The sequence below is a fragment of the Chanodichthys erythropterus genome, chromosome 4, assembly GCF_024489055.1.
Source record: "Chanodichthys erythropterus isolate Z2021 chromosome 4, ASM2448905v1, whole genome shotgun sequence".
Lineage (NCBI taxonomy): Eukaryota > Metazoa > Chordata > Actinopteri > Cypriniformes > Xenocyprididae > Chanodichthys > Chanodichthys erythropterus.
The window spans coordinates 7,653,389-7,667,649 of record NC_090224.1 but is presented as its reverse complement, the minus strand read 5'-3'; the positions used below and the strand labels follow the sequence as shown (position 1 = coordinate 7,667,649).

Here is a 14,261-nt window from a genome sequence, read left to right as displayed (position 1 = left end):
GGCGTATCTGACCTTGCTCAAAATCTGGACCAATTATAGCGTAGATAGGGCGGGGCGTTTTATCGTCTATCCAATCAATTAATCTCTCTGTGACTCTAAAAGCGCATAACTATCGGATTGGCTCACGAACCAGGAAAAAACGTGCACGGTTGTTTAATTTCATAGGCGAGCCAGCTGTCAGTCACAGAACACTCTCACGCTCATTCGTCAGCAGATCTGTCGCTTAAAGTCTGCTCGGCTGATGCAACTTGAACAAGCGTTTCAAGCAGACAAAACAGGCACAGTATGTACTGAGAGTATTGCATCAGGCCTCCCAAGAATGTTTTTTGAGACCGAATCAGGTTTCATCAAGGTTTCAGATTTGACTTGGTAAGAGGTCTTCATTGGAAGATAATATAATGATTTCTATTATATAATACAAAAATGTAACATAAAATTAGATAATATCCATCCGTGTATCAGTTTTTGAATCGTGTTTTTCTGTGTTGGGTCGCAGGGATGCTGGAGTGTAACTCAGAGGGTTGGGTGAATGTGATTTCACCAAGTACAGCATGTTCCTGGATCAACATCTTTGTTGATCCTGGAACAACATTCCATTCAACCAATCAGATTTGAGTTACAAATTTACCATTTATGTCAAGTTTAGGCTTGCAACCTGGGTTAGGTGCTTCCACAACAGTGTTATTCAGCTATCACTTTGATTTCCCTCTGATTTTAGGGATAAGTTATGGGTAGGGTTAGGTTTATGGGTTAGGACTACATTTTCGCATAGGGATGTTGTTCCAGGATCAACAAAATATGTTGATCCAGGAACATGTCTGAACACTGACCATAGGTAGACATGAAGGTGATTTTGCTAAGCATGTCCACCAATTCCATATTTTTCCCTTTATCATTCTAAGTTATTTATTTTTTTTATTTAAATGCAATTGTCTAGTCAAATTGTCACCAGACACTGCAACATCCTTCAAACATCTCCATTCAGTTTTATCCTATCATGACTGCTGAGGCAGATTAGTTTCTTCCTCAAGATCTTTTAAGCTATCGGCTTGTATTTTAGATCTCCTTTGTCTGTAATCTCTATCTATGATAGTGTGAAACCTGTTATTATAGTATTTCCATACGTTTCTAATCTTTCTACAAACCTGTAACATCCTATGCTATTTACTTGATGGTTTCCACTGTGACAACCACACGTGTTCATCTCTAGTTGTTTACATGTTCACTTTATTTACAAACTATGATAAAGTTAAGGACATCATCACCTTAAATTCGGAAAGTACTCAGAGTACATATTGTTTGTCCTTTGAGTTGCGTCATGTTCTTAGCAAAACAAATATTTATATACTAACCTATTTTCTGTGTGAATGATTCAGTGTTATTAGTACATTAATGTTTTTGCGTAATACAGAGTCATTCTTAGGTATTTGACCAGTCAGCATCATCAAACTAGGAAATCAGACGGGATGGACTTGTGATCTCCGTAACGTCACAGTTCCTTTATCAGCCCTGCTTGGGAATTGCGTTTAAGGTTGAGAAATTTTATCCGCCCAGTTCCGAAGCCATTAGACTACCACACTTGACAATGAGGATGGTGGTATTTTTCTAATTTCAACAGAAAGGATAGGCTATATTTTAATAATAACCTATTTTATTTCCAACAAGCCTTTTTGTAATCATTTCCATGCAAATTAAACACTGAATGTCATAAGAATTAGATCATATTTTCTTGTAAAAAGTTCAATTTCGGTTGATAAACAAAACACCCCTCTGCCCCTGCCACCCCTGGACATTTCCTTGTAGTATAGCTTAGGCTTTTCTTTGGTTAAAATAGGATTATCTATAAATAGAGGTATTAGCTGGCATCATAAGATACAAGCACATGTAAGCTCCTTAAAAGACTGCATGATGCACAAGCCTTTCTCTGCCTATAGCTCAGGCAGACGGGGGAGCTCCAGTGACCAGACCTTTCACGGGACAGCCTGTTTACTTTCTCTAGCGCAGTAAACTTAGGTGCGGGTACACTAGGCCTCCGCTGACCTTATATGAATGACAAATGCAGAATGGAAAGAGGGTCATGTGAATCGCACATGTGTTGTACTTAACTTTTTTTTTTGCTTGTTTCTTTTTTAACACATTTCTTAAAGCTTACTGTTGCTCAAATTCCTGAAACAATTTATTAGCATAATTAATTGGATCGGAATCTTATTAACTATAATTTTGCTGTAATTGATATGTGATTTGACAACGTGAATTATTTTAAATGTATGACAGTTGGAGCTTCATGCTGCTTAGGTTGGCTGCTTAGTTGAACTAGTTTCAGCTAGTCAGAAACATACTGTTGTCAAATGTAAAAAAAACTAAACAAAAAAACCCCACATATGTCCTGTACAGAATGGGCCCGACATAGGGTGGAGACCAAGAAATCTGCACCCAAAATAAACAGACCCAGAAAATCTAAGAGAAAACACATTCCCATGCCCCATGCACACATATAGTGTACTTAAACATTCTTCCTGCCATACATGATAACATGTAGTAAACGTTTCAGACATGTTGATGTATTTAATACATTTTTTTTTCTTTACTTTGGCTCACTGATAGATGAGAATGTTTGGTAATTATATATTTATTTTGATCATTTTTCCTCTTTTTTTTCATTTAAATGTGTTATCTTAAAAGGGATAGTTTAGCCAAAAATGGAAATTCTGTCATCATGTACTCACCCTTATGTCATTTATACCTGTATGCTTTTTTTTTTTTTATTCTGTGGAACACATGAAAAGATATTTTCAAAAATATTTATTAAAAATATTTAAAAGAATGTTCCAATTATTAGGCCTATTGTCCATACAGTGAAGGTGAATGGGGTCCAAAACAACAATGGACCCCATTGACTTTCATTGTATTTCTTTCTTTATGTTCCATAGAAGTTTAGATGGTTTAGAACGACATGAAGGCGAGGTGACATTTTGGGGGGAACTATCTTTTTATTACATGTAAATCACTTGATAATTGCTTGCTTGACCTTGTAAATGTCAAATGTTCATTTGTTACATGGTAAAATAATTAAAAATTTCACAAAATATATCCTATAAAAGAGACCTTCAAGGACAGACAGACAACGAAATGATTTTTTTTTTTTTTTTTTTTTAATTAAAACCTTTAGCGTGTGTTGCTGTACAAACCGCATGGGCATTTTAGCGACATCTAGTGTTAGTGAAGGAAAATTGCAGATGGAGAGCCTCTGGGTGTCTGGCTCATGATGGCTGTTTTTTGGACATGTGTTTTAAATGGTAAATTTTAGTATTGCATTTGAACTCCCTTTTAGGATTCATTGATGTGTGATTTCAGGTTCAGAAAAAGTTAATTTGTGTTTACCTGCGTTACTCTTTTGACTGCACATAGCTGACCGTGTCAAAATCTAATGAATGTTTAGCATCCTCCTATCAAGGATGTTTTTAAGTTCCACAGCCCAGATTTCAAAATACTCTTGAAATGAAATCAATAGTCTTGATTTGATGCCCTCCCCCTCCCCTTTTGTTTGTTATGAGCTTGTTTCCTGAAACTTTGGGGATCCGTACAAAAATACAGAATGGAGAAAGAAAGAGATGCGTGAGAAAAGCGTTTGGCCAGTGCCGGCATGTTCTGCATTTTTTAATCAGACAGGAAAAAGGAAATGATGTCACTGGGTCACAAACAGGATGCAGTGATTATAACACAATGAGAATGCCTGGCCATGCGATTTAGACCCAGAGGCCAGAGAGCAATGCACACACACACACACACACACACTTGCAGTTGTGGCAGGAGGGTTTCGAGTAACAGGTTGCATTGAAAACGTTTTAGCATAAGACTAATTGCTGTGATAACAAGTGTTTAATGCTCCGGCTGCTGACGGAAATTCTCTCGGAACCTTTCCGAAATGTGTTTATTCTTCCTAAGTGTCCTTTTGACCCAAGCACAGACGCAAAGACAAGGATGCTTAGATGACATGGATGAACAGGATGTGTGTGTGGAGTGTGTTTGCGTGGCATATATTTGTTGTCATTTGTTGATTATGTTACTGTCAGGAATGGAAAGAAACCCGAGCTTGACCTCCCGGACAACCATTTCTGTTTTAGTACTTAGTTAAACTCAAAAACGCATCTCCTGCATGGCCCTCTGGTGCCTTGCATGGGGTCTTGTAATGTTGATTTTGGCCAGGGTGGTGAATTATTTGGGAGGAACTGATGGGAAGGATGAATCTCAGAGCTGAACATCGAATGCTAGTTCAAATTGCCTTATTTTTATGACGTGTATCACCTAAATTCCCGATCAAGCCTCACAGATGACCTTTGCACACATTTTATGTGATCTTGTAAAGCCTGTTCTGCTCTGGGAGGCAGATAAAGTCTTTGATTATTTCATTATATTTTTAATAAGAACCTTGCTTTTTCCTATTCTTTCTGTGTTTGGAGAGCATAATGCCACTGAAATCCGTCTGTGGGCACCAAGGCCACGTGCGCAGCTCCGGCTGATTCTTTTGTTGGGGATGGAGATGTCTCCTTCAGCCCTGAAGGCGAGGCTGAGGCCCTCGGAGCTGGAACTCGTTTGTGTCTGTAAATAAGTGTGTGTGTTTTCTTTATGGGTGCTCTGCTGAGCAGCGCCATGATGAACCTGGTGAGAGGGGCGGCATATGCCGCTGTTTTTATGGCAGGGCAAGGTTGCACCCTGGGGCATCTGTTTCGGTTTTCTGAGGAGGGGCCGCTCCTCTGTCGTTTGCGCTCTTCGCCTGTCTTTGTTTCAGAATTTCCAGCTCAAGGGGCCTGTATCCGAGGCAACGGATTTAAATTTCAAGCCAATTTACAACTGGGGAAGGGGAAGGAGGGGGTTGTGAACTTTTTTATTTTTTTCAGGATTGAGAAAAAATACTTCATGGAGATGTAAAAAAAAAAAGACACATTTGTAACCTTTATAAGAGAAAATAAAAGTCAACCGTTAAGTGAACATTTTCATTCCCTTTCCACTCACCGTTATATGAAACGTAAGTGTGAATAAATATATGTGGAAAAAACAGCAAAAAAATAGCTTGAAGGAATTAACTTTTTATTCTTCAGATGTTTGGTTTCTTATAAATATGCATTATATACAAAATAATAGTATAAAACATATAAAGAGCAGTGTGTCATTATTAAATTAACTCTGGAAATAATCACTTTTTAAAAAATTACATTATTGGTTCTGTATTCTCAAAACTAATTATAGGCAGTCAGTGGTGAGCAGTTTTTTCTGTTTTTGTCCATTTCTTGTCTTGTACTCATGGGCCGTGTTGCATAAAAGAAGTCAGTTGAACTTCTTGGGTCTTGCTGGCACAGTTTTGCTTATTACGGTTCTGTAGATTATTTTTCTTCTTTTTTTCCCGTGTTGATCAAAATCTCAAAAACAATCCAAGAAGACCCTGGGCACAAACATAGCACTCTATTTAATTCTTTTAAGGCTTTTTCGTGAATTTTCAGCTGCTTATTGTAGAGAGGAGAGCAAAAAAGTCTTTTTTATATGATTGATGTAAGCATTTTTCTTCTCAAACATTCATAACGCTCATCATTGATTTGTATGGGTAAGCTCTGATTGGTGCTCCCCTCCTCGTTCTTGCATAGCTGGCAATGCTGGTTGAAGGTTTGGAAGTCCCTGGCACCTTCTATTGATTACTTGGCGGACGACGAGTCCGTGATTACCGCAAAAGGATCTTTTTAACTGTGTTTTTTTTTTTGAAGAAGTCCCTTTTCCTTTCAGCCCACGGGGAAAAAAAACATACCGTAGCAGAAGAGTTCAGAAATCATCCAGGACTGTACACATTTGTACACAAACACTTCTTCAACATAAAACTAAACTATTGCATTCGATGAGCAGGACTCTGCTCTCTCCAGTTTCTCAAGTTTCTCAGTGCAGCAGTGGATGTCGATATAAATCTCCAGTCTCTAAGTATTTTTGTAAACAATCCAGAAAAAGATTTTACTTTGATTGTGTTTTTGTCTCCTCTCTTCATAGACATCAGCCTGTAATTTATACCTGCAGAAAGAGCAAAAAAGAGGCTTAGATTATGCTTCAGAATAGGTACCGTAATAACATCATGGTTTCATAACAACTTGAAGCGCAGACGGCAGAATTCAATTTACAATTTTTAGTGGACTAATTAGTGACACATTCATCACTTTACTTTCATCATTAAGCGAGCCTCTGTTCAGTAGGCTTCATTAGTAGACACTGACAGAATGATAAAACGGTGAACATGGCCAGCAGATCCCTGCTTGAAACATGCAGACATATTAAGAAATGAACTGATCCTCCTTACCTCAGTTGCTATGACACATTCACTCCTCTCCTCTGCTATTACAAACACAGACTGGTACATGGAGTCCCTTGGGGAACATATCGTTGATATCCTACACTCTGGCTTTTCCCTGCACACACAAATCACGCTTCATGTTAACACAAAGTAAAAGCACATGGGGCAGCTATTTATTGTGCGGAGATGGGGGTGAAAGCGCTCGGCTCATTTTTTCACTTTATAGCATTTTGTTCTTTTGTTTTGTTTACAGAGGCTGATGTAAGAAAATCCTTGTAAGAGGAAAAAGCGCTTTTGTTGTGTGGTCCAAATCAATAAAAATCTTTTAATGGGGTAAAAAGGCTTCTTGCTGTCAATGCCTTTGGGTCTGAGTGTAAAATCTGTGTTTGAGCGTGTAAATGTGTTGCGGTTGTGGATATCGGGGTTTAACTTCTCTTAGCCAGTATTGATGTTCCTATTACGGTCATCAAGCGAGCGCTAAGTGCAAAGGTTAACATACTGGGAGGCACGCTAATGGAGCATGACCTCAGCATAATAAAGCAAATTCAATCCATCCAAACACCTCTATTTGTCAAAGTGACGTGAAATCCATTTCTTACCTGTACATTCTACTCAATGGTATTTTCTCTTCTAAACACTTTTCGTATTTATGACTTTTGTCCTCTTGGGATACGATGTCCTTGAACTCTTTCGATGAATTGTAGTCCAAGTGGCAGTTCTTGTGTATGTAATTCGATTTGTCAGGTGCGCAGTCCACCTCTAGGCTGACCTGCTTATTAGTGTTCTTCAGCTGTGAGGTGGGGATCAAGTTGTCTCTTTGTGAGTCCGACATGTTGTTCATTGTCTCGCCTCGAGTCCTTTCTCCAGATGCCTGCCTGTGAATGTGGCGCAGGGCAATGACCACCATGCAGAGCAGAACCACGAGAGCCACCAAACCCACGGCCAAAGAGACCGCGGCCCACTGGAAGGAGTCTTGAGGATCTACTTTGGCCACGGAAGCTGTGACCGAGTAGTATTCGCAGTGGGGTCCGGAGAATCCGCTGGGACAGAAGCAGGCAGGCGGGTTCCCTGGGATGCCCACGCAGGAGCCGCCGTTGAGGCAGGGTCTAGACGAGCAGGCGTTGGAGGGCCGGTCGCAGTTACGGCCTTCGTATCCCGGGGCACAGGAGCAGACGTAGTCGTTGATGCGGTCGTAGCACGTGCCACCGTTAGCGCAGGGGTTGTTCGCGCAGTCGTTGATGTTGATCTCGCAGCGCTGGCCGGTGAAGCCCGCTCGACAGCTACACATGCGAGCGCCCCCCAGGACCACACACAAGCCATCTGTGAATCGTTGGCACAGGTGTCAATGACTAAATATACCTACATATGCATGCATACACACACATCTGGATCTCTAGATCCAAAACGCACTGCATGAATTTACTGTTAGAGGCAGAAAAGGTACTTTGACGTACCATTGGCACACGGCAGAGTCGTGCATTTGTCCACTCTTCTTTCGCAGTTGAGACCCGTGTAGCCTCTGGGACAGTCACACGCATAGCTGCGCCCGTTGTCCTTCTCGTGGCATCTGCCGCCATGAAAGCACGGAGAGTCTGCGCAGGTGAGCAGACTGTGTTCACAGTGAGTTCCCTCAAAGCCAGGCAGACAGGTGCAGACGTAACCTTTATCAAGATCCTATAGGGCGAGAAAGGAAGCAGATGTTTCAGAGAGATATTTATGGACTCATTTGCATTGTTTCATGTTTGTACAATAATTCTGGATGTTAAGAGGCTTTTCAAAGGATGCAGGGATCCATTAATAAGATCATAACAGGTTTTTATACACACCATTAATGATTATTCTGAGATGGTCACATAATAAAAGTCTGTTCAATTCATTTGTGCTTATCCTAATCCAAATTGGTGCACATTACAGTAAAAAAAAAAAACCCATTAAACCCATGCATGTGAATGATGCATGTGGTTTTAATGAAATTCGTATTTTCAGATGGAGTCAGCATCCCTCAGTGGCAGTAAAAACATGAAGGTTTTGGCACTTTTCAACAGAATAATGACTCACTGAGCAAAGACCTCCGTTCTTGCATGGGCTGCTGTCACACTCTCGCACCTCGAGCTCGCAATTGACCCCGGTGAATCCAGGCCGACAGGTGCAGGTGTAACTGCCCTGACCTGTATTCATACATGTGGCTCCGTTCACACATGGCTTGTGATGTGTGCAAAAATTCAAATCTGTTTTGAAAGAAATAATAAAACATGTCATATTTTTTTAACATCACGTTATGTTTTTCCATGTTTCAGTCACAGATCTACTTGTTCGAACTTAAACTAGCAAAGGACTGAGGTCCGTAACGAGTTAGATAATAAGTCAGCTATGGTAACGGTTTAGGGTTTAGTCTTACCTTGGTCACAGAACAGTCCACCCCAGCCCTCTTTACAGTTGCACTGCCACGGCTGTTGACAGGTGCCGTGTTTACAGGCTGGATATTTTCTACACTCTGTACAAAGTTTACCCTGCCATCCTTCTCTGCACCTGCAATACACAAATAAACTATATGAGAAACATGGTTCAGAACAAATATTGTTTTTAAGCGAGACTAAACTAGATATTCACATGTTATTTTTCCATCAAACTAGTTGCTAAAAACTCATTTAATGACAAAAGCTGAAAAACAATGTGTTGTATTTTAAGATTTATTCTGTATGTGGGTCAAAAAATTACAACAGGGCAAATACTATATTAAATGTTTGTATGCATGGACACTGATCAAGAGGAATATTAGATCTGAAAGTGATCGAGATATTCCACACTTCATACACAACCCATGTATACTTACACACACTCTCCAGGTTTGGAGCAATTGCCATTCGCCTCACTGCACCCCTCCAGACAGATCGCTGCATTAAAAAAAAAAAGCTCTTGTTAGTAAAGGGCCATGGGTTTACAGTAGTTTTGCAAACTTATGTCAGCTTAATAAAGGTGAAATGTCATTTTTTTCCATGTTAAATAATTCATCCTATACCAGCTAAATACGAATTGATAATAAGTAAGTCTTTGAGAGGTTGATTCTTCAAAAATTGTACCAAAAAACTGTTTGTTTGAACTTATCTCATCCAGTCTAAATAACAATGCTGGCTTAGCCAGGTTTGGGCAGCACTACTTGTTTGGACCAATGGAAGACAGGGGAAGTGCTCAGGAAACTTACTTTTGCCATTCTGTCTGGTGGCAGTAGTGACACAAAAATAACACACTTCATCTAAAGATTAACCTTCACATTTAAAGTTGAAGATGCTTTAAATGAATATGTGTGACGGATTAATTCTGTGCATTAAGCTATGTTGCCGCTGAATGAAAAACAGAAATGTTAGAAACTGGTATCTATCCATTTCCAAGATTTGAGTCCAACAGTAGCATTATGGCTTTATCTTATTATCAGCTGCTCTTGTGAATTTAAGTTTAGTACTTGCCTATTATCAGCATAGAGCATGGCCCTTGTCCAAATAAATATCTTTCACTGCAGGCAATTGTAAAGAACCAGTCTAACGAGGTCACTGCTATGGATGCGGTTAATTTACTGTTGCTTGTGTTGAGCTGCTTGTCTATGACATTGATTTTGAGCGGGTACCCGACCAGCACTGAACTGCTGGTTAGACCGCAGCAGATGCTCTATCCCAATAACGGACAGCTGCCCCTATTGTTGTTTGTAGTCTCCGAACCATATTTGCAGCTGCTACGCTGGAGCGCAACAATGGGGACTACAATTTCGTGGCGCGTGGCGGATAATAATGGCGCGATTAACCCGGCGCGTGCTTGCCATGACGCTCGTGTAGGATTAAATTACCAAGCACCCGCGCTTAGAGTATACACAAACTGTGTCAGCGCCCTGATCAACAGCGTGAATTGTCAGAGAAACTACAACGGTTTACACCGAAAAAGCAGAAAGCCGTACACGCAAGACTCAAATTAATAGTCATACGGCCGGGCAAACATTCGCGTTTTGTTAAACGCATAACCACCTCAGCGCGCTGTTTGTATTCACTGCTGCTCATCTTTTGACGACCAAAATAAGTCAAACCTCAAAAGGTTGCGGGTCTTAAAGGTACATTTATCTTTTAAATTCGTTTCAAAATCATGTTTCATTCACCCAAAAAATTACAAGTTAGTCAAAGCGCCTATTTTCACCTCACGGACGCTCACAAACAGTGTCTCCTGAAGTGGTAACCATAGCAACAGTAAGATACTTGAGGATCATCATGTTAAATATTTAACATTGCATGTTACATTTTTGCTAATTTAAACATTTATTTACACTAAATTGTATTATCAGTTAACTATTGATTTGCATATTTTGTTTAACAGGATTAGAAGTGTTTTTGATTATGCTATGAGTGGCAAAAGACAATTCTGGTTGTGCAGGATGTATTCCTAAAATATCCTATAAAAATTCCTTTTAAAATGTAGACCCAAGTCATTGTAATTTGCACTGTGCAGCGAGGCCTTATCTAAGGGTTCAAAGACTAACATCACTCAGACATGCTCTAACAGTTTTGTTCCATGTGAATTAGTGGGATGAGCATGACATAAGGCTCACACCTAAGCAAAGCCTCACTCTTCAAGAGTGGATTGTGATCTCTGATTGCTTACGTTCTTCGCAGTACTCCCCCTTCCAGCCAGGGAGACAGGATAACTGCCCATCTGGGTTGCAGGTGTAGTGGCCAAATCGGTCGTCCCTGGGCGTGCATTTTTTGGAACAACTGTCGCCGTAGTAATTTTCATTGCAGATGAACCGGTAAGAATACCTTAGCTCTGTCTGCTTCCAGCTTTGAACATCATGAGACCAATCAGCCCCTACTTCCAACTTTCTCTGGATGGCAAAAAAGCTTATCTGCAAGTCGGGGTTGTATGTGTCTGTAAAAAAAGAGGAGAAGATTGTGATTAGGCTGTTGCTACGTTATTATTTGATTTCTTGATTTAAATGTTTGTTTGTTTTTTCTCAGTAAAAGTTTAAATTAAGTATAGGATAGAGTATGGTATTATATTTTGCTTATTTGTTTTTTGAAAATGTCTTCAAAAGAACAAAATATAGACCAAGTTTAACTTCTGGGAAGCTGACACATTTGGAGTAAAACTTATGTTTAAATTTCCTCTTCCTTTGAGTTAAGCAAAATATTCCCATGGTATTATCCCATTCTAAAGGGCGGGACAGACAAAGGTGTAAAATACAGGAAAATGCAGTCGGATGGTTTTGGCAAGCGCTGTGTATTCTCACCAAAGCCCACTGCGCTTTCCCACGCCAAAAATAAACCAAAGGAAGTTCAATTGTGTTCGAGCATGAGAATGCAAAGGTGTTTGAAGCAATGGGAAAATCCATTACAAATGTACAATCTTTAAACGAACATGTTTTTCTTGAGTGCAGTGTGCCATTCAAGTTTAGTAAACAAAAATGTAACCTTCTAAAGAAAAGTAGATGCTTGAAATTCTGTATATATGTGCAATATCGAAGTGTCGCCCTCTAGTGGAAAAAAAAAACGTATCTTACCTACAGGTAGATCCGCGTAAGGTGAGTGCCAGGCCTCAATAATCAATGAAAATGATCCCTGAGAGGAAAGAGAAATTTAGATTTAAACCTTTTAATAAATGCACCACAAGATTACACAGATAATTAAAACACGGTAGGCTGTGTATGAATAATAATAGGCTAATTGCATGCATTATAAGAAGTTTAAGAAGCAGAAATAAATGAATAACAGTGCTTAAAGTGATCAAACTGCTGATTAATGTGGTTGTTAGTAGGCTATACACACGTTAAACCTGGCTCCATTACAAACTGTTGCTATCCCAGTACTGGAACAAAAACACAAACGCGATGCCGTCTGCTTTCGATCATACCCAATCAAAAGAAGTTGCATTTGAGCTTACCGGCCAGCCAAAGTTGAACGGCAGTCGAATTGGTGTGCTGAAAGAGCCACCTCCCATGATACTGAACGAGTTTGTCCCCAGCACTGGCGTTATGGCACTTCCAAAGATACAGTCACCTGGAGACACGACCACCTGGTAGTTTTTTAGGCAAACTTTGAAGAAAGTCCTGCAGTCAGGCTTGCATAAATTGCCATTTGAGAGCAAGCCTTTGAAATTTTTGAATTCGTGAAGGTCGAGTTCGAAAACACCAGATGCAAATATCTGAAGGGAAAAATGACATGCGTTACAACATTGCACTGCAAACACTGGCTTACCTACAAAAGTGCTCTCTGTACTCGAGAGACAACTGAGAGGAACGGGTCCTGCTTGACTTTCCACAGGACCGACTATGGATGTTTACCTGCGTCAAAACGGTCGTGAAAAATGCGATGAGAAAGGTGAGCCAAGCTGCCATGCTTTTCGATTCTCCTGGGCAGCCGCGTCACCCACGATTATATTCCCCGAAAGAGCCTATTCCAATGTAAAAGGGTGCAATGAAAACAAATGCCGAAGAGTAAAAAGGTATATCCCGCTGCGCGTCCACGATGCACGTCACTTCAGTGTGCAGGAGCACGTCAAATTTCCAGGTTATCCAAAAGGTGAAGGTGAAACTGGAAAATCAGCATCCAGTCTTATTCCTCTTCGGCTCAAGATATCCACGGAGCATGTTTAGTATTCCACAGTGAGCACACCGATGTGTTTAGTGTCAATGGTAATGTCTTGTTTTGGTTCTAAACTTTGTGCGTCAGCATTGCGCCGTTGGGTATCCTCGCGCTTCTCGTGTAATTCGTGAATGAAGACTTGTTTCTTGCGTCCCGCAGTATTTATACTGGCTTTGTGTCCGCGCTGCTCATTATATAAACTGTCTATCACTAAACGCCGCCCACTTTATATACTCAGCCCCCCTCTCTCGACAACAATGATATCCACATTTAATACCCACCACTACGCGGATGATGACCAATTGAGCGCGAGTGATTATTAACAAGCCCAGCATCTGTTGGCATATTTAAAGCAGGCACGATTAAATACTGATCATTTCACACCGTGCAATTTTCCCCTTATCGAAAACGGAGGAAACTTCGCACTACGTACAGCCTGTTACTTCTCGTTTGTCCCCGTTCCAGTCAATTGCGCGGGTAATTATATTACATCACTGAAAGCGTGCACGGTCAGTGCAGGGTCATATTGCCTACCTTACCTGATGTTCCATCCGACCTAGAGCCTCTTCGTGTTTCGAGCTAGGGTAGTATGCATTAAAGTGACCCCGAAAGCATTATAATAATATCTGAGTATATAATGGCTAATTAAAATAAGATTTAAAAAAAAAAAAAAAAAAAAACTCCTATAAACATTTTTCACGTTTTACATTTTTATGCACAATATTTCATTTTTGTATTATTTTTAATCAAAAGCTAACTCCAAATAATACCTAAATAGGCTCTAATTAACAATATGATAATGAATAATATTTCCTCATTTAATTTGATACGTGTGCTGCACGCGCTGTTCTTTCAGCCTAAATACAACGTGCCGTTATTGTTGAGTCGCGTGCCCCTCGTTAGAAGCGCGTTTCGAGGGCTTTCGTGTTGCTTTCATAAACCGGCCTCTGGCTGAGATGGGGTGAGATAACAATTCAGCTGTATGATAATGAGGGTTTTAGCCATAACCGCCATAAAACTCTTCGTCTTCTTCAGCACTTAACAAGAAAGATAAAATGACTACAGTTTATTCAGTTTTTATTTTATTTAACCTTTTTACCCTGCAAGTGCCACGGTGGTTTATGAATCACTAATTTTGAATGATGATAATTGTATCATGTAGTCTAGATGTATGCCTGTATTATTTTATATATATATATTTTTTTAAATTAGTTTAAAATCAAATATACAATGTAAGATCTCAATAGACTATAATGAACAATTTCTCTGCATATAAAATACTTAACAGCCTAATTACTTTAAATTGACCACTTAAA

The 14,261-nt window shown here is 39.9% G+C and overlaps 1 protein-coding gene across 1 annotated transcript; it reads right to left on the bottom strand.

Moving 5' to 3' along the window:
• Positions 1-5,075: 5,075 nt before the first annotated feature.
• Positions 5,076-13,105, bottom strand: dll4 (delta-like 4 (Drosophila)). The gene is made up of 11 exons (XM_067383906.1): positions 12,645-13,105; positions 12,245-12,505; positions 11,865-11,922; positions 10,970-11,233; positions 9,162-9,222; positions 8,727-8,857; positions 8,387-8,556; positions 7,783-8,002; positions 6,928-7,648; positions 6,335-6,443; positions 5,076-6,051 (listed from the first exon to the last, which is right to left on the bottom strand). The coding sequence occupies exons 1-11, from the start codon at positions 12,696-12,698 to the stop codon at positions 6,046-6,048; spliced, it is 2,055 nt and encodes a 684-aa protein (XP_067240007.1). The 5' UTR covers positions 12,699-13,105; the 3' UTR covers positions 5,076-6,045.
• Between the last annotated feature and the right edge of the window lie 1,156 nt (positions 13,106-14,261).